Consider the following 25,418-nt stretch of genomic DNA (forward strand, 5'->3'; position numbering starts at 1 on the left):
AAAAAAAAAAAAAAAAAAAAAAAAAAAAAAAAAAAAAGATGTTACTTACCTTGGCCTCAGAACATCAAACTATGACTCAAGAGTGGAGAAACAGAAGTCTGTCCATGTCATCAGACAACATCCCAAGTGGGATGTCATCACCCCAATGCATACCGGCATTTGGGCAGAGTAGAGCAGCTGCAGCCTAGCAAGACTTGGCATAATTCTGTTAGTTTGCACAGTAAAATGGGAAATCACATTTCTGCTGTTATGTGATCCTGCATTTTAACTCGAGTTTGTTTGGCCTGGACAGATAGGTAACTAGCCGTGAAAACAGTGGACCTTGAAACATTCTGAAGACATAAAAAGAATGTAATAAAATACTTTGAACAACTGTTTAAGGACTTAAATGTCCATATTCTTTAGATGAGTATAATTTCCAATGTGAAACCTCACAGTTTGGCTTCAAGAGATACAAGACAGGTTTTTGAATTCCGCAGAAAAAATAGTGCATTGCATTGCAACAAACTTGACCATCCTATTCATGGTAGTAGAAATGTAAATTCATTCCCTTCAGAGATACCTGCAGAAATGAAATATGAAATATGCCGCTTGCATTTTAAAGACTGGTTATTGCATTCTAGAATAGATGGAAAAGACATTAGTGAGGGCCAGCATAGAATTATGAGTTTTCCCGAAAGACTTATGTATGTATGTGACATGGCAGGAAAATTGGGTCACTAATGTTTTTCACTTTTTCATTCATTTGGCAAATATGTGAATAGATCGATGTGTGTCAAACACTGTTCTGGGTTCTGGGAATTGAGGAAAGAAGCTATCTGTTCTCATGGAGCTCACATTTTACTTGGAGGATGGGAGGCTGACAATAAACTTGTATAAATAAATACAAATTTGAGGTAGTGGCAAGTGCCAAGGAGAAAGAAAAGAGAGTAATGGCATAGAATGACAGTCATTGGGTAGCTGCTTTAGATGAATACTGAGTGAACATGCTTCTTAGAAGGTGATACCTGAGCTGAGAGGCAAAGGATGAGAAGGAATCTGTCATGTGAAGACCTGGGAAGCAGGTGTACTAAGCAGAAGAGCAGTAAGTACAAAGACCGTGAGGTAAGGGATGTGCTCGGGGTGACTAAGTAACAGAGGGAAGGAAGACCAGCATGACTAGAACATAGTGATCAAAGGCAGTAGTGTTGGAACATAAGTCAGAGACATTGGCAGGAGGCCAGTATTTATGGACGCCAGATTGTCTAGTGCCTTGTAGATAGTGGCAAGGAGTTTGGATTTTATTCTAGGTGGAACACTACCAGAATCTTTTCTTTTCTTTTTTTTTTTTATAAAGATGGGGTTTCACCACGTTGGCCAGGCTGGTCTCAAACTCCTGACCTCAAGTGATCCACCCACCTCAGCCGCCCAAAGTGCTGGGATTACAGGCATGAACCACCATGCCTGGACTTCTTTTCTCTTTTCTTTGCTTTTCTTTTCCCTTCCTTCTTCCCTTTCTCCTTTCCTCCTTCCCTCCCTCCCTTCCTCCCTCCCTCCTTCCTTCCCTTCCCTTCCTTCCCTTCCCTTCCTTTCCCTTCCCTTCCCTCCCCTCCCCTCCCCTCTCCTCCCCTCTCCTCCCATCCTCCCTCTCTCCTTCCCTTTCCTCCTCTCCCCTCCCCTCCTCTCTCTGCTCTGCTCTGCTCTGCTCTGCTCTGCTCTCCACTCCCCTCCCCTCCCCTCCCCTCCTCTCCTTTTTTGAGACAGGGTCTCACTGTCACCCAGGCTGGAGTGCAATGGCATTATCTTGACTTGCTGCAACGTCTGCCTCCTGCGCTCAAGCAATCATCCCACCTCAGTTTCCCTAGTAGCCAGGACTACACATACCACACCCAACTAATTTTTGTATTTTTTATAAAGATGTGGTTTTGCCATGTTGCCTAGGCTGGTCTTGAACTCTTCCCACTTCAGCCTCCCAAAATGCTGGGATTATAGGCATGAGCCATTGCACCTGGCCTGTCAGAGTATTTTCAAGCAGAAAACATCAGGCCTTATTTCTAGCATAAAAGGAACATTCTGGCTGTTATATAGAGAATGGACTGTAGAGAACAAGAATGAAAGCAGGTTGACTGATTAGAAAGCACTGCAGCATTATAGGCAAGAGATTATGATGGCCCGAACTAGAGTGGTAACTGTGGAAGCGATAAATGGATGAATTCAGAATATTTTTGAAAGCAAAAGATGACATGATTTACTATTGGATGTGGGCATGAGAAAAGGAAATTAAGGATGATTCCTGGATTTTTAGCTTAAGCAACGTTGTAGCTTTTCATGACTGTTTTTGAAATGGGAAAATTTAGGGGATAGGGGTTTTGGAAATTAAGAGCTTTTTATTTTTGTTTTTTGCTTTTTAAAAATTGTGGTGAAATAAACATAACATAAAATTTACCATTTTAATCATTCTTAAGTGCGTTAAGTACATTCATATTATGCAACCATTACCATTATCCATCTGTAGAACTCTTTTAATCTTGAAAAATTGAAACTCTTAGGCCGGGCGCGGTGGCTCAAGCCTGTAATCCCAGCACTGTGGGAGGCCGAGGCGGGTGGATCACGAGGTCAAGAGATCGAGACCATCCTGGTCAACATGGTGAAACCCCGTCTCTACTAAAACTACAAAAAATTAGCTGGGCATGGTGGCGCGTGCCTGTAATCCCAGCTACTCAGGAGGCTGAGGCAGGAGAATTGCCTGAACCCGGGAGGCGGAGGTTGTGGTGAGCCGAGATCGTGCCATTGCACTCCAGCAAGAGTAAAAAGACCGAACCCCTGTCTCAAAAAAAAAAAAAAAAAAAAAAAAATTGAAACTCTTTACCTATTAAACAATAACTCCCCACTCCCCTCCTTACCCTAGCCCCTGAAAACCATTCTATAATGCAGAAGTCTGTATGAATTTGACCACTCTTAGTTGGAATCACAGTGTTTATCCTTTTGTGATTCACTTTTATTGTCACTTAGCATAATGTCTTCAAGGTTCATCCATGTTGTAGTATATGTCAGAATTGCCTTTCTTTTTGAGACTGAATACTATTCCATTATATGCGTATGCTACATTTTATTTACCCATTCATCCATTGATGGACACTTGGGTTGCTTCTGTCTTTTGCCTATTGTGACTAATGCTGCTGTGAACATGTATGGACAAGCATCTATTTGAGTACTTGCTTTTAATTCTTTGGGTATATGCCCAGAAATGGGGTTACTGGATCATATGGTAATTCTATATTTAATTTTTTTTCTTCTTCTTTTTTTTTTTTTTCCAAGACAGGGTTTCACTATACTGGTCAGGCTGGTCTCAAACTCCAAACCTCAGGTGATCTGCCCGCCTCCGCCTCCCAAAGTGCTGGGATTATAGGCGTGAGCCACCGTACCCGGCTATATTTAATTTTTTTAAGGGATTGCCATACTGTTTCTCCAGTAGCTGTACTGTTTTACATTCCCACCAACAGTGCACAAGAGTTCCAGTTTTTCCATGTCCTCATTAATACTTGTTATTTTCTCTCTGTGTGTGTGTGTGTGTGCTTAACAGAAGCTATTCTAATGAGTGTAAAGCAGTATGTCATTGTGGGTTTGATTTGCATTTCCCTAATGATTAATTATGTGGAGCATCTTTTCATGTGCTTATTGGCAATTTATGTATTTTCTTTGGAGAAATGTCTACTCAAGTATTTTGCCCATTTTAAAATAAGGATTTTTATTGTTGTTTGTTGAATTGTAGGAGTTCTTTATATATTTGGGATATTAACCACTTATCAGATATATGATTTGCAAATATTTTTCCTATTCCATAGGTTGTCTTTTCACTATTGATTATATCCTTTTATGCACAGAAGTTTTAAATTTTTGATGTAGTCCAATTTTTCTATTTTTTCTTTTGTTGCCTGTGTAAGAATTTTATTTTAAATGCAATTTTGGGATGTCCGTTAGAAATCCAAGTCAAAATGTCAAATAGACAGCTGAATATATGAGTCTGAAGGTCATAAGAGCGATCAGGTTGATATATAAATTAGGGAATCATCCACATAGATGGTATTTAAAGCCATGGGTCTGGATAGAACCACCCAGGAGAGAAGTAACATAGAAACATGTAGGTTTCCCTAGGGAATACAGTTGTCTTAGAGTAAAATTCCATAGAAAGAGATCAGGAGGTCTTGGCTGAGTTAAATTTGGATAACATAAGTTATTAACTATGTTAATATGTTCTTCTAAGCTAGGTGCCAGGTTAGGGTAGAAATTCGGAGGTCCTGGGTAAGTACCAATTTGTTCTGCTATTGTATTATTACAAGAATAATACTAACAATAGCCCATGACCTCGTTTCGTCCTCACAGTAGCTCTATGTGATCTATATTCTTGTCTTCACTTTACAAAGAAACAAAAGAGAAGTAAAGTAATTTACCCAGTTGCTACAGTTAGCATGTGGTAGGTCCAAATTAGAGCCCTGGTCTGTCTGCATGATGGTTAATTTTATTAGATAGCTAGTAAAACATTATTTGTGGGTGTGTCTGTGAGGATGTGTCCGGAGAGGTTCACAAGCTTTTGAATCAGTAGACTGAGCAAATAAGGTCTGCCCTCACCAATGTGGGCAGGCATCATCCAATCCACTGAGGGCTCCTGCTCACAAAGAACAAAAAGGCAGAGGATGTGCTTATAGTTCCAGCCACTTGGAAGTCTGTGGCAGGAAGATGCTGGAGCCCAGGAGTTTGAGGCCAGCCAGGGCAACATAGCAAGGCCTTTTTCTTTAAAAAAAAATTTTTTTTAAGGTATAGGAAGGGCAAATTCTCTCATTCCCTCTCTTCTTGAGCTGGGACATCCATCTTCTCCTCCCTTCAGGAAATCAGAGCTCCTTATTCTTGGACTTTCTGACTCTAGGACTTACACCTTACCCTGTTCACCTCAGTCCTTCAGACTTGGACTGAATTACAGCATCACCTTTCCTGGTTCTTCAGCTTGCAGATAGCATGTCATGGGACTTCTTAGCCTCTGTAATCACATGAGCCAGTTTACATAGTAAATCTCCTCCTATTGATCTTTACCTATATTAATAATCCTATTAGTTGGGTTTCTTTGGAAAACCCTAACATCCCTTTATCCACAGTTTTGTTTTCTGCAGTTACAGCCAACTGGGTAAACCAAATAGGTGAGTAAGTACATTAAAATATTTTGAGAGAGAGACATAGACATTTGCATGACTTTTATTATAGTATATTGTTATAATCATTCTATTTTATTGTTAGGTATTTTTATTAATCTCTTACTCTGTGTAATTTATAAATTAAATTTTATCATACGTTTGTATGTATAGGAGAAAAACCTAGTATATATTGTGTTCAGTACTATCTGAGGTTTCAGAAATCCCCTGGAGTTCTCGGAATGTAGCCCCCTGCCTCCAAGCCTGCACTCTCAATTACTGATGCTACATCCCATTACTCTGAAAGATGAAATCGAGCCCTGAGCCCTTATCAACTGGCTGCATTAGATCATTTTAGATGTCACCACAGTCACATCTGTGTGTGATGAATGGTCCAGGAGAGATGGTGCTATTCTTGCCACCTTTGTTAGCCTGACTTGCATTCTCTTCTGAATACTCTGGGTCTTATTAACACTGTGCCAGGTTGTCGTATACCCCAAATAAAGAAAAAGAAGGTAGATGGACACAGTATACATATTAGGCCCAACAAAAGTTATGCTTTTACTCCCTTTCCTCTTCAGTTTAGATACTACTGTGGTCCTTTGCTTCAGTTCCTTCATTGTCTTGTCATTCTGTTCACCCGAACTGCAAGGCCCCAAATCCACCCATTTGGTCACTGCACTACTACCCTGGGTCAGTGGAGGAAACCACACAAGATGTGAGTTGATGTTTCTACACATTTACATTTCCAATCACAATTGGACCATCAGCCCACTTGTTACTCTCTCAATCCACGTTTTCTCACACCAGACTAGACTGAACCCACAGATGCAAGCTCACTCTGTCACCCAGGATAGAGTGCAGTGGTGTGATCTCAGCTCACTACAACCTCTGCCTCCCAGGTTCAAGTGATTCTCCTGCCTCAGCCTCCCAAGTAGCTGGGATTACAGGAGCCTGCCACCATGCCCAGCTAATCAGCAGCCTCCTTTCTTTCCTGTGTCTTAAGTCAGCATCCTGGATTGAGAGTGAAGAGTAAAATGGTTTGACTTATTATGAGCTTAGACTTTGCAAAACTAGTAAACAAAAGGACTGGGGTAGTGGCAAGAGTGTGAATGGACTGAAGGGATCACAAGGTATAAAGTGGAAGGGAAAGGAAATGATATCAGGTGAGAGCTGAAGGGTTGGGAGGAAAACAAAAGATCATAAAGTGAGATGGAGCTGTTGTGATTGATCAGGGGCCCAGGGTGTGTCCTCAGCAGCAAGACTGTGAAGTATAGGTGAAGGTCAAGTACTCTGAGGCTAAGGCGTTGAAGCAGGAGTGGCTGCAAGAAACAGACCTCTTAAACACCAACCTGGGATAGAAGAGGTGTTATTATTATTACAGCTGGGAGCCAGGTGACAATTTGTCTAAACAACCAAGCTCCTGGAACAAAGAGAAGCTCTGCCTTTATATGGGCTTACACTCTAGATATTACACATGAAAGAATCTTAGATTTACAGCCTTAGAAATTACAAGTGAAAGGGTTTTGGGTTTACAGTTTTAGAAATCACATATGAAAGGGTTTTGGGTTTACAGTTTTAGAAATCACATATGAAAGGGTCTTGGGGTTTTGATCTTGTTTAAGTAAAAACAATGTATCTTTCGGAGAGATTCCCCCACACCATGCCTGCTATTTACAGGAAGGTGATTTAGGAGGTGCCAGTCTGCCAGCCTTTTCTTCTATTGAAATGCAGTGTGGAAGTTAAGGGGGAGGGATCCTAGATGCCTGGGTCTCCTTCTTCAGTGTAGTACTACTCATCTTCCTGGACACAAAAGTCACCAGCACCTTGATCTGAGTTTTAGGGAGCTCATGAAATGTGGATAACCAACCAGGCAGATGTTAGTAACAGCAACCAGGAGGGCACAGCACAAACCTAAGCAGGCCTTTTAAGTATGTGAAGGTGAAGGAGTTATGATTTAGAAATGGCAGTGGGAAGCAGGGAGAATGCAGAGAGCTTGCTCAGCTCTTAGCTTTCAAGATCATGGGTGATGCAAAAAGCCTCCATTTGAGAGAGAGAACCAAGAGGCAAGTGGGGTGCTAAGAAGGAAGCCAGGTCTCTATCAAGGAAAGGAGATGGAGAGAACAACCAGGGATGTCCTTGAAAGAAGAGAGTTGTTTGGCTGGGCGTGGTGGTGCATCCTTGTAGTCCCAGCTACCCACGAGGCTGAGGTGGAAGGATCGCTTGAGCCCAGGAGTTCTGGGCTCTAGTGCACTATGCCGATCGGGTGTCCGCACTAAGTTTGGCATCAATATGGTGACCTCCCGGGAGCGGGGGACCACCAGGTTGCCTAAGTGGGGTGAACCAGCCCAGGTCGGAAACAGAGCAGGTCAAAACTCCCGTGCTGATCAGTAGTGGGATCGCACCTGTGAATAGCCACTGCACTCCAGCCTGGGCAACATAGGGAGATCCCGTCTCTTAAAAAAAAAAAAAAAAAAAGAGAGAGAGAGTTTTGTCTACAGTGGAATGCGTGTTGCAGAGGACTCAGTCATGGAAAAGACAACTACAGGACGGTGAGCTGGCAGGCTTTGCAGGGGCAGGAGCACAGCTGGGCATTAGAATGGGAGTTTTAGATGAGAAGGATTAAATTTGCAGTGCTGGAGGAAGATTGTCTCAAGGTTCGCAAAATCAAGCTTTAGACTTTTCTGTGCCAACAGACAGAGAAATTAGGTGATAGTTCAAATCCTTATAATTTTTTATAATCCTTTCAGCAGCCTGTTAAATATAACCTTGGTGATAAGCTAAGTTACCTCAGCATAGCAAGCTTGGCTTGGTCTAAATCAGGGTAGAGGTAATTGCTGCTCAAAGGAAGTGAGAGAAACACCCAGCTCTGGACTGTAGAACATGACTTTGACCTTGTTTTCCACCTCCACAGAGCTCAGCCCCGGGGAGTACTTGGCTAGTTGCTTAGGCCACAGGCAAGAGTTTATAACCAGGCTAGCCTGAGCCCACTGATGCAATTTTTTTTTTTTTTTTTTTTGAGATGGAATCTCACTCTGTCACCCAGGCTAGAGTGCAGTTAGTAGTGTGATCTTGGCTCACAACAACCTCTGCCTCCTGGGTTCAAGTGATTCTCCTACCTCGGCCTCCCAAGCAGCTGGGATTAAAGGTACCCACCACCATGTCCAGCTAATTTTTGTATTGTTTTTAGGAGAGTTGGGGTTTCACTATGTTGGCCAGGCTGGTCTTGAGCTACTGACCTCAAGTGGCCTGGCCTCCCAAAGTGCTGGAATTACTGGCATGAGCCACCATGCCCAGCCTGATGCATAAATTTTGCATTCTTCATGCTCTTCATCTATGCTGCCAAAGACCTGGCACTTAGTTGACACTCAGTATGTTTTTATTTTTTAACTTCTTTATGATTATAAAAGTAATATATGAAGTATTTGTGAAGTATGGAAACCTGGAAAAAATAAAACAGAAGTCATCTATATTCTCACCATCCAAACATACCTACTGTTAATGCCTTAGCCTACTTTCTTTCTTTTTATTTTTATTTTTATTTTTTTTGAGACAGTCTTGATCTGACATCCAGGCTGGAGTGCAGTGGCACAATCTCGGCTCACTGCAACCTCTGCCTCCTGGGTTCAAGCAATTCTCATGCTTCAACCTCCCGAGTGGCTAGGATTACAGACATCCACCACCACACCAGGCTAGTTTTTGTATTTTTAGTAGAGACAGGATTTTACCATGTTGGCCAGGCTTGTCTCAAACTCCTGACCTCAGGTGATCCACCCATCTCAGCCTCCCACAGTACCCAGCTTTTTTTTTTTTTTTTTAATGAGACAGAGTTTCACTCTTTTCGCCTGGGCTGGAGTGCAGTGGTGTGATCTTGGCTCACTGCAACCTCCACCTCCCAGGTTCAAACAATTCTCCTGCCTCAGCCTCCTAAGTATCGGGAACTACAGACAGGTACCACCAAGCCCAGCTAATTTTTTTGTATTTTTAGTGGAGACGGGGGTTTCACCATGTTGGCCAGACTGGTCTCAAACTCCTGACCTGGGGTGATCTGCCCATCTCGGCCTCCCAGAGTGCTGGTATTATAGGTGTGAGCCACCGTGCCTGGCTGAGCCTACTTTCTTCTGGTCTTTTTTAAATGCCTCCCCCTACTACACTGACCCCCCACCATTGCATGTATATATATATATGTATGTTTATTTTTTTCTAAAGAGATGGAGTCTTGACCTGTTGCCCAGGCTGGTAAGCTGATCTCAATCTCCTGGCTTCAGGTGATTCTCTTGCCTTGGCCTCCCAAAGTGCTGTTGTTACAGGCATAAGCCATTGCACCTGGCCATTTTCCATGCTTTTTTTTTTTTTTTTTTTTTTTTTTGAGACAGAGTTTCTCTCTTGGCACCAGGCTGGAGTGCAACGGCACTATCTTGGCTCACCACAACCTCTGCCTCATGGGTTCAAGCGATTCTCCTGCCTCAGCCTCCCAAGTAGCTGGGATTACAGGCATGCATCATCACACCCAGCTAATTTTTTATATTTTTAGTAGGGATGGGGTTTCTCCATGTTGGTCAGGCTGGTCTTGAACTCCCTGCCTCAGGTGGTCTGCCCTCCTTGGCCTCCCAAAGTGCTGAGATTACAGGTATGAGCCACTGCACCTGATCCTTTTTTATGCTTTTATAGCTCAGTTTATCCACTCATTTATTCACTCATTTTTGGTTAGTACCCATACATTGGTTTTATTTTATTGTGTTATATTTTTAGCTACAAGGTCTCACTCTGTTCCCTAGGCTGGAGTGCAGTGGCATGATCATGACTCTGGAAGCCTGAACTCCTGGGCTCAAGGGATCCTCCCATTTCAGCCTTCCAAGAAGTTAAGACTATAGGCACATGCCACCACACCCTGCTAATTTTTTTAAAATTAATTTTTAATTTTTTTAGAGGCAGAGTGGATTAGGCCATTCTTGCATTACTGTAAAGAAATACCTGAGACTGGGTAATTTATTAAGAAAGGAGGTTTAGTTGACTCATGATTTCACAGGCTGTATAGGAAGTGTGGCACTAGGCAACTGCTCAGCTTCTAGGGAGGCCTCAGGGAGCTTTTCCTCATGTTGGAAAGTGAAGTGGGAGCAGGTATGTCACATGGCAAAGACAGGAGCAAGAGAGAGGGGAAGAGGGGGTGCCACACCCTTAAACAACCAGATTTCTCAAGAACTCACTTACTATGGTGGGGACAGCTCCAAGCCATGAGGGATCTGCCCCCATGACTCAAACACCTCCGACCAAGTTCCACCTCGAACATTGGAGATTACATTTCGACATGAGATTTGGATGCGGATAAATATCCAGACAATATCATTTCACCCCTGGCCCTCCGAAATCTCATGTTCTTCTCACATTGCAAAATACAATCATGCCTTCCCAAGAATTCCCCAAAGTCTTAACTCATTCTAATGTTAACTCAGAAGCCCAAAATTCAAAGTCTCATCTGAGACAAGGCAAGTCTCTTCCACCTATGAGCCTATAAAAATCAAAAACAAGCTATTTACTTCCAAATTACAATGGGGCTATAGGCATTGGGTAAACATGCCCATTCTAAAAGGTAGAAATTGGCTAAAAGAAAGGGCTACAAGCCTCATGCAAATTCAAAACTCAGCAGGGCAGTTATTAAATTGCAAAGCTCCAAAGTAATCTCCTTTGACTCCATGTTCCATATCCAGGGCCCACTGGTGGAAGGAGTGGGCTCCCGATGCCTTGGGAATCTCCACCCCTGTAGTTTGCATAGTACAGCCCCCACAGCTACTCTTAAGGGCTGGAGTTGAGTGCCTGTGGCTTTTCCAGGCACAGGTGCAAGCTGCCAGTGGCTCTGCCATTCTCAGGTCTGGAGGGTGGTGACCCCCTTCTCATAGCTCCACCAGGCAGGTCCCCAGTGGAGGCTGTGTAGGGCCTCTAACCCCACATTTCCCCTCCAAACTGCCAGTAGACGTTCTCTGTGAGGGTTCTACCCCTGCAGCAGGCTTTTGCCTGGCCATCCTGGCTTTCCCATACATCCTCTGAAGTCTAGGTAGAGGCTGTCAAGCCTCCTTCACTCTTATGCCTGCAGGCTTAACACCACATGGAAGCCACCAAAGCATGCAGTCTGAGCTGTACCTGGAGCCTCTTGAGCCACAGCTGGAGCTGGAACAGACTGGATACAGAGAGCACTGTCCCAAAGAGGCTGTGAAGAGCAGTCGGACCCTAGGCCTGGCCCACAAAACCATCCCTCCTAGGTCTCTGGGCCTGATGGCAAGGCTGCCCCTTAGATCTCTGAAATGCTTTCAAGGCCTTTTTCCCATTGTTTTAGCTATTAGTCCCTGCCTCTCTTTTAGTTATTCAAATTTCTCTAGCAAGTGGTTGTTCCACAGCCTGCTTTAATTCCTCTACAGAAAATGCTTCTTCTTTCTCTGTCACATGGCCAAGCTGCAAATTTTCTAAACTTTTACACTCTGCTTCCCCTTTAAATATAACTTCTAACTTTAAGTCATTTCTGTCTTCTGACATCTGAGTTAGGCTGTTAGATGCAGCCCTGCCACTTCTTGAACACTTTACTGCTTAGAAATTTCCTCTGCCAGATACCCTAGGTTGTCACTGTGAAGTTCAAACTTCCACAGATCCCTAGAGCATGAACAAAATGCAGCCAAGTTCTTTGCTAGGGCATAATGAGGGTGACCTTTGCTCTACTTCTAAGTTCCTCATTTCCATCTGAGACCTCTTCAGCCACGCCTTCACTTTCCATATCACCATCAGCATTCTGGTTACAACCATTTGAGCAATCAAGCACTGTTCTAACTTCTGGGAATACAGAAATGCTCCTTATGGAACTTACAGTCTAGTGGAGGAAGGACAATAAATGCAACAAAGAAGTGAATTAGTCAGGATGTCAGAGAGTGATAAGTCCCATGGAGAAAAATGAAGCAGGGGTGCATAAAGTTAGTTCAGAGAGAGAAGAGGATACAATTTTAAATCGTGTAATCAGATAAGGATTTATTAAGAATATGACATTTGGGCCAAGACATGAAGGAAGTAAGAAAGCAAGCTATGTAAGTAGCTGGAAAGAGCATTCCTAGAAAGAAGGAACATGTGTCTAATAGAGAAGCATGTCTAGTATGTTCAAAGAATAGCAAGGCCTGGGTAGTCTTAATGAAGACAGCAATGGAGAGAGTAATAAGAGATGAAGTCAGTGAGCTAAAGGAGGGCATGAAGATTAGAGTAGGGCCCTATAAACTGGGTGACTGTCAAATGAAATTAAGGCTGCTGAGGCAGAAATTATTTGATAAAAGTTTATTGGACGCCAAATGTGAGGACAAACCCAGGAAAACACAACAACAAAGTTAAGAGTGTTCTGGAGTCTGTTACAAGTTGGAAGGCTTTTACAGGAAAGTTAGAAGAAAGGAGGGGGACTCTTCATATGAGTTGTCCTTTTTCTTTGGAAGGTACAATACAAAGGTTACAATAATTGGCTACCGATTGCAACATACAGGCTGAAATGTCTACATGCAAGACAATCATTTAAAATGTTATGACTCAGAGATAAATCGGTGTACCTGGGTTGTGCATTGATCAGTACATCAATAATTTGAGAAACTCATAAGATTCCTTACTCAGGGACAAGGTGTCACCATGAATCACTAGACCTTCCCAAGGTGGGTTAATTTAGAAGCCTGTTTACTTTTATTTTTATTTTTTGAGACAGAGTTTTACTCTTGTTGCCTAAGCTGGTATGCAATGGTGTGATTTTGGCTCACTGCAACCTCTGCCTCCTGGGTTCAAGCGATCCTCCTGCCTCAGCCTCCTGAGTAGCTGCGATCACAGGCATGTGCCACCACGCCTGGCTGATTTTTTTGTTTTTAGTAGAAATGAGGTTTCGCCATGTTAGCCAGGCTGGTCTCAAACTCCTGATCTCAGGTGATCTGCCCACCTCAGCCTCCCAAAGTGCTGGGATTACAGATGTGAGCCACTATGCCCAGCCACCTGTTTACTTTTAAAGTAAACTGTCAAATGTGACCTGTAGGTTGTCATCATGTATAATTTGTCATCCCAATTGGGAAACTTCTGGAATGAAAGGTGGAAGTGAGGGTTAACACTAGGTCAATGGAGAGAAGCCATGACTGTCCTGGACAAACTCTGATGTGTAATCATTCGACTTATAGACCATTGTAAGGACTTGGGCTTTAAAAAAATCTGATTGAGATGGGAAGCAATTGGAAGGTTTTGAGCAGAAAAGTAACATGATGTAACTGAGATAGCCCTGAACTACTATGCTGAGAGTAGATTGAAGGGGCATAGGAGCAGCCTTAATGAGGAAGGATTGGCTGGGGGCTAACAGGATACAGTCAAGAAACTGGATTCTACATATGCTGAAATTATGGCAAAAGACTTTATTCACAGACTGGATGTGGAGTACGAGAGGAAGAGCAGCCAGGAAAATGAAGTTGCCATTTACTGAGAGGAGGAAGACTTCAGGAAGAGCAGATTTGGGACAAAATTAGGAGTACATGTTAAAATTTAGACATGCTATGTTTGAGACACCTATTATATATCCAAGTGAGGATATCAAGTGGGCATTTACTATGCAAGCCTGGAGTTCTGTTCTCTTTATATATTGGTGATCTTCAATGCAGAGATGATATTTTTTTTTTTTTTTTTTGAGACGGAGTTTCGCTCTTGTTACCCAGGCTGGAGTGCAATGGCGCGATCTCAGCTCACCGCAACCTCCATCTCCTGGGTTCAGGCAATTCTCCTGCCTCAGCCTCCTGAGTAGCTGGGATTACAGGCACGCGCCACCATGCCCAGCTAATTTTTTGTATTTTTAGTAGAGACGGGGTTTCACCATGTTGACCAGGATGGTCTCGATCTCTTGACCTCGTGATCCACCCGCCTCGGCCTCCCAAAGTGCTGGGATTACAGGCTTGAGCCACCGCGCCCGGCCAGAGATGATATTTAAACCATGAAACTGGATTTTTTAAAAAGGAAGAAGACCGAAGACTAATTTCTGAGCACTCCAATTGTAGGCAGTAGTGGAGATGAAGAAAAACCAGAGCACTATATGGTAAAGGAGCAGCCAACAAGGTAAGAGGAAAATCAAGCAAGTGTCATTTTCTTGTTGTTTTTGATACGTAGTCTCACTCTGTCACCCAGGCTGGAGTGCAGTGGCACAGTCTCCGCTCTCTACAACCTCTGCCTTCTGGATTCAACTGATTTTCCTGCCTCAGCCTCCCAACTAGCTGGGAATACAGGCACATGCCACCATGCCCGGCGCAAGTGTCATGTTGTAGAAAGCAGTTCAAGGATAAAAGAGAAATGAGTTTGTCAGATAGATGTCTTGAAGAGGTCAGGTAAGAGAAGGACTATGAATTGACTGTTGAACTCAGCAGCATGCAGGTCACTGGGGACCTTGATAGAGATGCTCTGATGAAAGGTGAGGGCTAAAGCTCAATTGTAGTGGGGCCAAGTGAAAATTAGAAGAAAAAAGTCGGAAGTAACAAGTTGATATAGCAATCTTCCGAAGACTTTGGCTGTTAAGGGACAGGGAGAAATGGGGCAGGAGCTGAAGACAGAAACTGAGTCAAGAGAGAGCTTTTACAGCCTGTTTGCTTACTGAATGGGAAAGAACCAGTAGAGAGGGAAAAGATTTATGATGGAGGAGTCAGGAGAATTGATGGAGCAACATCTTTGAGTTGGTAAGGGAGTATGGGTGGGGTGGGTATAAGGCTGGGGCTGAGCGTGGTGGTGGCTCACACCTGTAATCCCGGCACTTTGGGAAGCTGAGGCCGGCCAGTCACTTGAGCCCAGGAGTTCAGTACTCGCCTGACCAACATGGCAAAATCCTGTCTGTACTAAAAATACAAAAATTAGCTGTGTGTGGTGGTGCGTGCCTCTAATCCTAGCTACTTGGGAGGCTGAGGCACAAGAATCGCTTGAACCTGGGAGGCAGAGGTTGCAATGAGCCACGATCATGCCACTGCACTCCAGTGGGGAGGAGAGACCGTTCATCTCAAGGAACAGGAGAAAAGACAGAGTGTGTGGGTACAGATGGAGTTAGGCTGGTGGATTATGGTGCTTGTAAAGGTTCTCTCCACCGCTTCTATTTTCTAAGTGAAGTAGGAAGCCAAGGCACAGCTGAGGGTGAACATGGGAAAAGAAATGATGGATTTCTGAAGAGAAAGAAGGTCCTCCAGGATAGAGAACGAACCAGGGCAATTAGGATCCTCTTGAAGTCACTGATGGTCAGTTTAAAGTGAAACCAGTCAGCTGGAATATATTTTCCAGCTGCATTTGGCTATGCAGGTGCCAACGAGAAGTAGGAGGGACGTTAGATTTAACCAGCTTTATAGTTTCCCCCAAAAGCAAGGCAGATAAGAAAGGGACATGAAAGTTGATTGTGATGATTAAGCAGGGAATTTAAGCTGTCCAGAAGGAGAGTAAGGACATGAGTAAGGTGAGAGATAGAGAAAATGTGGACATCTTTGCCAGGTATGGAGCTAAACACAGCATGCATTCTCTCGTGTAATTCCCACCCAAATGGAACTGTTATCATCCCTCTTTATGGATGGAAAAGCTTAACTTTAGGGAAGACTATAACTTGCTCAAGGTCACACAGTTGATTGAAAAGTGACAGACTCAGCATCAGGTACAGGACACTTGTCTCCAAAGGCTATGTACTTAGCCCTATTTGCTTTAACTGGAGTATGAGTGGGCATTTAAAAAAATTGATGCATATGTGGAAAGGAAGGTAATTTTGTCCAATATGTTTTTGATAATGTTTTTCCATCTTGTGTTAATTTTAAGATACTCTGTTGTACAGAATACTTTAAAAGTTTATAGTAAAATCTATGTATCTTCAATTTCCTATTCACCTTAAAATTAAATTTCACCTATATTTTCTTCTAGCTTTTGATTTATTTACTCTTGGCTGTATTTTATTTACATTTATTACATTTGAGACTTTAGTTGATCAGGAATTAATCTGGTATGTGAATTATGGTGGGATGCTATTTTTTCCTCCAGTTTTTCCATTTATTCAGCTTATCAATTGTCCCAGCACCAGTCTTCAACAATGTGTTGTTTTCTTGATAATTTATAATTCCCCTTTATCATGTCACAATTTTTTTTTTTTTGAGTTGGAGTCTTGCTCTGTCGCCAGGCTGGAGCGCAGTGGCACAGTCTTGGCTCACTGCAACCTGTGCCTCCTGGGTTCAAGTGATTCTTCTGCCTTAGCCTCCCGAGTAGCTGGAACTATAGGCGTGTGCCAACTCCTGGCTAATTTTTGTATTTTTAGTAGAGACGGGGTTTCACCATGTTGGCCAAGATGGTCTCAATCTCCTGACCTCGTGATCTGCCCCCCTTGGCCTCCCAAAGTGCTGGAATTACAGGGGTGAGCCACTGCACCCGGCCAAAAGATTTTTTTTTTTTTTTTTTTTTGAGACGGAGTTTCACTCATGTTACCCAGGCTGGAGTGCAATGGCGCGATCTCGGCTCACCGCAACCTCCGCCTCCTGGGTTCAGGCAATTCTCCTGCCTCAGCCTCCTCAGTAGCTGGGATTACAGGCACGTGCCACCATGCCCAACTAATTTTTTGTATTTTTAGTAGAGACGGGGTTTCACCATGTTGACCGGGATGGTCTCGATCTCTTGACCTCGTGATCCACCCGCCTCGGCCTCCCAAAGTGCTGGGATTACAGGCTTGAGCCACCGCGCCCGGCAAAGTTTCTTAAACATACTGCCTACATATTTGTTCTTTCAGATGCTGTTTATAACTATTTTTTAATTTCTTAAAATATTAATTTTAATTATATTAGGACTATCAGTTAATTTGGTCAGAATGGCAAGTTCACAACATCCATTCTTCTCATTCAGGAACATGGTAAATCTCCAGTCAAATCTCAATACAATGAAATAATTTATTCACTTAGGTTTTATATGTTGCACATTAAAATTATTTCTAGGTAACTTATGAGTTAATCAGAAAAGTTCAAGATAAGAATCTTGAAATAATGACAGTTATTCAGGATGTTATGTAAACAGGTCCTTTGGAATATAACATCATATGAATTTGCATTTGAGAATAATTATTTTTAGAAGGTGATACCACCAAGCAGCATATCAAAAACTGGTGGCTCCCTATTTGTACACAGGTGTGGCAGTGTGGGATATGTTAAAGGGTGAGTAGCTTGTCACTTTAATTGAAAGAGAAGCCACTTTCAATGAAAGCATGCTGCCCCAAGTCTCCAGGAGCAACTTCTTGTTATGTTATCATCTCAGCATGCCTAATACACAGTGAGACACATAGCTGACATTTATTTTCTGATGTAATATGCTAACCTATTAGTGCAAACTTGTCCCGCCTGCAGCCCGGGACGGCTTTACATGCAGCTCAACACAATTTTGTAAACTTTTAAAAAAATTGAGATTTTTTTCTGTGATTTTCTTTTTCTTAGCTCATCAGCTATTGTATTGTTAGTATATTCTATGTGTGGCCTACAACAATTCTTCTTCCAGTGTGACCCAGGCAAGCCAAAAGATTGGATACCCCTGCATTAATGGCTTTATCTTTCATGCTGCTTATTTGTGGCATTGAGGTTCCAATACTGGTGACCTGATACATATGGGTTAAAGAGGACATGGCTGAATACTATGCTTAGGAAAAGAACGGTTTTTTTTTTTTTTTTTTTTTTTTTTTTTTTTTTTGAGACAGAGTTTCGCTCTTGTTACCCAGGCTAGAGTGCAATGGCGCGATCTCGGCTCACCGCAACCTCTGCCTCCTGGGTTCAGGCAATTCTCCTGCCTCAGCCTCCTGAGTAGCTGGGATTACAGGCACGTGCCACCATGCCCAGCTAATTTTTTGTATTTTTAGTAGAGACGGGGTTTCACCATGTTGACCAGGATGGTCTCGATCTCTTGACCTTGTGATCCACCCGCCTCAGCCTCCCAAAGTGCTGGGATTACAGGCGTGAGCCACCACGCCTGGCGAAAAGAACGGTTTTGAAGGCTTTCCAGATTGTCAGCTTTGACAATTTTTTCCTCGGTGTGCACCCCTCTTGGCTATGTGGCACGTAACTTATCTCTACCAATCTGTTTGTGCAGTTTTTCTGATTTTGTATTCACCAGCAAAATATATCTTAAGCCAGTTTTAGGAAACAGGAGGTTTAGTTATGTGCTCAACAAAAGCACAATAAATGGGGACCATTTAATGGTGTAGGGGTTGTGAGGTGTAGCTGCTGAAACTATAGCTAGGAGCTGCCTTGCTGCCTTCTTGCAGGCAGATAGGCCAGATGAGCCAGGCTAAAATACAGGTAATATCTGCCATTGTGGTATAATATGAAATATGTATACTTGGTCTTTGTCTCATTTCTTGTCATAGAGTTCCCCAAACCTCTAGAATTTCCTGAGTGGTAGGAGTATCTCATTAGTCATAATGAGCCCTTTCGATAACTCCTGAGTTTATGCTAATGAGGTTACTTAATGTGGGGCCCTACATATATTCTTATGATGGGGCTAGTCACCAGAAAGACCAGGGCATTTGAGGATTAGAGGTTTGGAACTTCCAGCTCTATCCACTGACCTCTGGGTGGAGGAAGGTGCTGGAGATCAAGCTCTCTAAAAACTATTGAACAACAAGATTTGAGGAGCTTCCAGTAAATGCATCCACAAGCTGGGAGGGCACTGCACCCCTCCCGCCAGTTTCACTGGGACAGAAGCTCTTGTGCTTGGGATCCTTCCAGACCTGGCCCTACATGCTGCTTCATCTGGCTGTTCATCTGTATTCTTTATAATAAAATGACAAATGTAAAGGTTTGGCTGAGTTTGATGAGCCTTTCTAGCAAATTAATTGAACCCAAGAAGGGGGCTGTGGAAACCCTGGTTTGTAGCTGGTAGGTCAGAAGTGCATATGGCTTGGACGCTCGAATGGCATCTGAAGAGGGATGGAGCACACAACATGTGGGATCTGACACTATCTCCCCACAGATAGGGTCAGAGCTGAATTCCATTATAGAACACCCCGTTGGTATCTGCTGGAGAATTGCTTGGTGTGTGAGGAACCCTCCCCCTGCCCCCTAACACATCTCATAACAGAAGTATTCTGGCTTGAGTGTGACAGTAGAGGATAAAAATGGTTTGTTTTAAATGTGCTGGTTCACTTCCACATGTACACACAAACACACACACATTGTTGTCTAATATTTGTGTTAATACAATGACATTTTTATTTGGATAGTGTTTGTATGATTGGAAACAAGTGTTAATCTTTATATGTATTTTACTAGTCCTTGACTAACATGTTTTCAAGATAGCTTACCAATCCATTTCATCAGATTAATGAGTAAGGAGGCTCTCTAGAAATGGTTGGTTTGTAAAGCAAGGACATTATCTGAAGAATCATCCAGAGTTTATTATATGAGGAGCACTTCTTGATAGCAAGGTCCATTTTCATGTCAATTGTTAACAGGCAGTCCACTTCAGTGGGAATGACGGATTTCTCCACAGGGTCTTACTTATCTGTTTTTAATTTACCAAATGGGGTAGATATTTTATCAGAATGCAGTTATGAGAACCTTGGGATTTTCTTCTATCTCCGTTGAGTCTCTCGTTTTTTTCCCAGATCTGAACCTGAAAATAAAATAGATGCTAAAGAAAATTAAATATTCAAGACTTTCCTCCACAAAATGCTGCAAACTGATATTGAAAAATATTTCTCCAATTAATGAACAATTATTTGAACTCAAATGAGACCCTCATAGTGTAGATATAGTATTTTATGCTTTTAAACATCTGAAGCCACTTTCTTAATTAAGCATAAAAGCCAAAATTTAAACTCTTTCACAGTTTTCCCAAGCAAAGGATAGAGGGAGGCATGAAATTCTTGGCAATTAAAGTTGATACTGAAATAGTTCTATCATTAGAAGAAAACAACTTATCAAAAATGGGCACTTTGGGCTGTAAATGTTCTGTCAGGGATCAGAATTAATTCACATGCAGGCTTATGTTTATCAAGGCCCAGCACTGAGAACACTTTATCTTTTATAACCTCAAAATAGCCATATGAAATATCTCCATATAACAGAGGGGAATACTGAGGCTTAGTGAATATTAAGGGATATGCCTAGATTTTTGCAGTAGATTTGGGATTTAAAGCTAGGCAGTGTTACTCAAAACTCTAAACTTCTCCTACAATACCACTAATCTTTTAAATGTTTGCTGTAGTGTCACAAAAAAGATACTGGTCTTTGTCTCTGGAATCTCTTATAATTTCCAGAGTGATAGCAGGTGATAAGAGCTTCTTTTGTTCTAATGAGGCAGCCCTTGCCAGGGCCCTTAGAGAGCTTCAGGGTGGGGGCTGGTTACCAGAAGACTAAGCCTTGATTAGAAACCTGGAACTTTCAGCTCTACCCTCCTCCTAACCTCTGGGGAGAGGAGAGGGACTGGGGATAGACTCAATAATCCTGATGCCAAGGTGACTAAACCTCCATGAAAATCTCTAAATGATGGGGTTTGGAGAGCTTCCATGTTGGTGACCACATCCATGTGCCAGGAGGGCAGTGCACCTTAACTCCACAGGGACAGAAGCTCTGCACTCAGGACATTTCCAGACCTCTCCCTACATACCTCTTCATCTGGCTGCTCATTCGTATCCTTTATAAGAAACCACGAATGGTCAGTGTTCTCCTGAGTGCTATGAATCATTCTAGCAAATTATCAAACCGGAGGAGGGGAATTGGAAGCCCAGACTTTGCAGCAAAGTCAGAGAGAAATGTGGGTAACTGGGGACTTGACATTTATGAGTGGTGACTGAAGTGAGGCAGTGGGACTGTCTTTATACCTACGGAGTCTGATGCTAACTTCAGGTATTGTCAAAATTGAACTGAATTGTAGGACACTCAATAGGTGTCAGAATTGGTTTGTGTCAAGAAGAAAAACCCTTGCACAATCTCATAGGCCAAAAAAAAGATTTTGAATTGTTTTATTTTTGTATTTCCTTATTAGTGTGGACAAATTCTTTTTTTAATGTGTATATTGGACACTGTTCTGCAAACTGTCTGTTCTTGTCCTTTGCTAGTTTTCCTACTGAATTGTTTGTCTTTTTCTCACTGATTACTATGAGCTTTTTGTATATTAGGTATATTAGCCTTATGTCTAGATTTTGTGTAACAAATATTTTCTCCTGGCTTATTGACTTTTGTCTTTGTGGGTGGTTTCTTTTGCCTTGCCAATAATTTAAAAAAATGTACGATCAGATATATCAATCTTTTCCTTTATGGCTCTTTAATTTTATGTTATGCTCAGAAAGATCTTCTCTAAGTTTATACACATATTTGTTTTCTCCTGGTACATTTATGATTTTACATTTTTAGGCCTAAATTTTTTAACTGTCTGGATTTTATCTTGATGCATTTTTCTTCTTTTTCTTTTCTTTTTTTTTTTTTTTTTGAGACGGAGTTTCGCTCTTGTTACCCAGGCTAGAGTGCAATGGCGCGATCTCGGCTCACCGCAACCTCCGTCTCCTGGGTTCAGGCAATTCTCCTGCCTCAGCCTCCCGAGTAGCTGGGACTACAGGCACGCGCCACCATGCCCAGCTAATTTTTTGTATTTTTAGTAGAGACGGGGTTTCACCATGTTGACCAGGATGGTCTCGATCTCTTGATCGATTACAGGGGTGTGTCACCACACTTGGCCAATTTTTGTATTTTTAGTAGAGACAAGATTTCACCATGTTGGCCAGGCTGGGCTTGAACTCCTGACCTCAAGCAATTTGCCTGCCTTAGCCTCCCTAAGTGCTAGGATTATAGGCGTGAACCACTGTGCCCAGCCAATACATTTTTTTTTTAAGATCCAGTTTTTTTATTTATTCAAAATGTCTAGTTGAATATTCTAATGCCTTTTACTTAATTAACTTTTCCCCCTTGACTTTGCTACTTTTGATTACATACCGAATTTTTATATTTTCTTGGGTTTTATCCTGAACTCTATCCTTTTCCATTGGTTTCTATTCCTATACCATTATTACACTGTTTTAATTACTGTTGCTCAACAGTATGCTTTATTTATTATTATTATTTTTTGAGATAATTTTCACTCTTGTTGCCCAGGCTGGAGTGCAGTGGTGCGATCTTGGCTCACTGCAACCCCTGCCTCCTGGGTTTAAGTGATTCTCCTGCCTCAGCCACCTGAGTAGCTGGGATTACATGTGCCTGCCATCATGCCCAGCTAATTTTTTGTATTTTTAGTAGAGATGGGGTTTCACTATGTTGGCCAGGTTGGTCTCAAACTCCTGACCTCAGGTGATTCACCTGCCTCAGTCTCCCGAAGTGTTGGGATTACAAGTGTGAGCCACCATGCCTGGCCACTAATATGCTTTATTATCTGATAGAGCTAGTCTCTACTTATTACTCTTCTCTTTCAGAACCTTCCTAGCTATTCTTCCATGCTTAGTCTCCTTAACGCATTTTGGTATCATTTTGTTAAGTTCTACTTACCATTTTACTTTTTGCATCTGCTCTAAGGTTTCTGGAAGAGTCGTTCCCAAACTTTCAGGGAAAAGAAGGGTAATGATTCCAATCAGGACAGTCAGACTACCCATGAGGATGTAGGGCAGCATTCTGTTGTAAGCACCTATAAAGCATGGGACATAAGAACATCAACAAAATATGAGGACTCTCCGGGCACTCTTGAGCATCATTTTGTGAAGGTGGGGAACAGTATGAGAGTGGTTTTAAATCTGAACATTTTCAAAGAAAAAAGTAAGCAAAATATCCGTTTCTTTTTGGCAGATGACATTGTGCATTTCTATAATGCTTTTGCATTATCATAAGGTTTTTCATTCTTTCCTGTCAACTGGTATCCTCTAAGCTACTACTCAGTCATGTGTGACAGATATTCCTTTGGAGGTTCTTTGCCTACCAGAGTTCTCTTCTTAAGGTGGAGGTAATTGGAAATGGAGGTTAGGAGGACATCAAGGAGAAGGAGGTTAACCAGGATGTTTCAGGGATAGGTTTTGGCCATGATAAGTCTGGTGTGATCTCTGCTTTTGCCCAAACTAGTAGGATGCAGTGGAAAATTAGGTCCGCAGAGCTATGAGACTCAAAAAAAAAAAAAAAAAAAAAAAATCTAAGTATTATGTTCACTCTAGATTAAATCAGTAAATAATAAATATCAGGCACTTTCTGCAAAGGCGCTATGTGCCTGGATTTGGCTTCTTTTTGCAGCATTTACATGTCTTGGGTTAATATGTAATCTCTTCTTTATGAAGCTTTACTCACACTGGAGAACAACAGATCCTCATCTTGCTTTGCCTCTGTATACATACAGAGCTTATAGAGGAGGAGCACACCCATGGATTTCATTTGACCCAAAACAAAAGGAAAATATTGTTCTTGAAGCTTTTCTGAGGCCTCTGTGTCACTAACAGAAGTAGCTACTGAAGAGTAGAAGGCTCTTGGACTTCCTGTCTTATGTACTGGTGTCTGACCACTGGACTATCTGAGCATGGTTTGAAAGTACAGGGAAGGACAAAGGGAAAAATAACACCACTCTGTATAATCTGCTGTCTCAGGTGTGGCTCAGGGCAACTGTGCAGAATATGTTTAAGTTCGGAAAATGTTTCTCTTTCTCTGTAAGGATTTGGATTATACCTTTCTTAGGAATTCATATATATTTTCAAGTGTGTGTGTGTGTGTGTGTGTGTATACGCGCCTGTGTGTACCAGTAGGTAACCAATTGAGCAATTGATGAGGTGTGTCTACATTTCTCACCAGTGGAGTCCTTAATGAGAATCAGGCATGGAGCATCAGATCCTACCTGACCTTAAACATGCTACCGAAGCACCTCTATGGTGTCATTTCAGATTGACACCTTTGAGTATACTAAAACTAAAATTGTCTTCATTACAAAGATACCATAAAGTCAAGATGCAAATGGTAAACTATAAAAAATATTTGCAACATATGTACAAAGGGCTAATTTCTTCCATTGCAAAGAGCTGGTATAAATAAAATGAAAAAGATGAATATACCATTAAAGAATGGGCAAAGAAGGCTGGGTGCAGTGGCCCACGTCTGTAAAAGGCCAAGGCAGATGGATCACTTGAAGTCAGGAGTTCAAGACCAGCCTGACCAATATGGTGAAACCCCTCTCTACTAAAAACACAAAAACAAATTTAGCTGGGCTTGGTGGCATGCGCCCATAGTCCCAGCTTCTAGGGAAGTTGAGACAGGAGAACTGCTTGAACCTGGGTGGCGGAGGTTGCAGTGAGTTGAGATTGCACTACTGCACTCCAGCCTGGATGACAGAGCGAGACTTCAGTCTCAAAAAAAAAGTGGGGGAGGAGCAAAGACCATGAGCAGTCAGTTCACTGACAGATAAATAGAATGGCTAATAAATGCACAAAAATATGCTTAACCTCATTCATAATTAAATAGGAATGAAAGTGATGATATCCATTTTTTTTTTTTTTTTTTTGAGACGGAGTTTCGCTCTTGTTACCCAGGCTGGAGTGCAATGGCGCGATCTCGGCTCACCGCAACCTCCGCCTCCTGGGTTCAGGCAATTCTCCTGCCTCAGCCTCCTGAGTAGCTGGGATTACAGGCACGCGCCACCATGCCCAGCTAATTTTTTGTATTTTTAGTAGAGACGGGGTTTCACCATGTTGACCAGGATGGTCTCGATCTCTTGACCTCGTGATCCACCTGCCTCGGCCTCCCAAAGTGCTGGGATTACAAGCTTGAGCCACCGCGCCCGGCGATGATATCCATTTTTTACATAACAGATAACCAATGATAAAAAAAAAAATTAGGTAGGCCAGGTGCTGTGGCTCATGCCTGTAATCCCAGTACTTTGGGAGGTTGAAGCAGGTGAATCACTTGAGCCCAGGAGTTTGAAACCAGCCTAGGCAACATGGCAAAATACTGTCCCTACCAAAAAAAAAATTAGCTGGGCTTAGTGGTGTGCATGCCTATAGTCCCAGCTACTTGGGAGGCTGAGGTGGGAGGATCTCTTGAACCTGGGAGATTGAGGCTGCAGTGAGCTGGGATCTAGGATCACATCACTATACTCCAGAGTGAGACCCTGTCTCAAAAAAAAAAAAAAAAAAAGAATTAGGTAATCTTTATTGTTGGTGAAATTATTAGAAGCAACCACTCCTACCTATTAATAATTAGATTGTAATTTCATACAATATTTAGAGTTCAATTTGGTGATATCTATGAAATTTTTTTTTTTTTTTTTTTTTTTTTTTTG

At 42.2% G+C, this 25,418-nt stretch overlaps 1 protein-coding gene and 1 long non-coding RNA gene across 6 annotated transcripts in view; one reads left to right on the forward strand and one right to left on the reverse strand.

The window, feature by feature from the left end:
- LOC116536317 overlaps positions 1-25,418 on the forward strand; it is a 33,502-nt gene that overhangs the window by 5,531 nt on the left and 2,553 nt on the right. For both annotated transcript variants that reach the window (XR_004262589.1, XR_004262597.1), the window contains exons 3-4: positions 998-1,104; positions 14,160-14,258. This is a non-coding gene — a long non-coding RNA (uncharacterized LOC116536317). The remainder of the gene's footprint in view (positions 1-997; positions 1,105-14,159; positions 14,259-25,418) is intronic.
- SLC22A4 (solute carrier family 22 member 4) overlaps positions 19,357-25,418 on the reverse strand; it is a 50,944-nt gene continuing 44,882 nt past the window's right edge. For 3 of the 4 annotated variants that reach the window (XR_004262492.1, XM_032257746.1, XM_032257872.1), the window contains 2 exons: positions 22,661-22,796; positions 19,357-19,796 (listed from right to left, as the gene is read on the reverse strand). Coding sequence is in view for 3 of the 4 variants with exons in the window: in XM_032257746.1 (XP_032113637.1) it covers positions 19,721-19,796; positions 22,661-22,796 (212 nt within the window). In the remaining variant the exon portion in view is untranslated. The remainder of the gene's footprint in view (positions 19,797-22,660; positions 22,797-25,418) is intronic. The other variant, XM_032257823.1, reaches the window with a different exon arrangement.

Source organism: Sapajus apella, unplaced genomic scaffold (assembly GCF_009761245.1).
Source record: "Sapajus apella isolate SASKATOON/1434 unplaced genomic scaffold, GSC_monkey_1.0 scaffold1, whole genome shotgun sequence".
Classification (NCBI taxonomy): domain Eukaryota; kingdom Metazoa; phylum Chordata; class Mammalia; order Primates; family Cebidae; genus Sapajus; species Sapajus apella.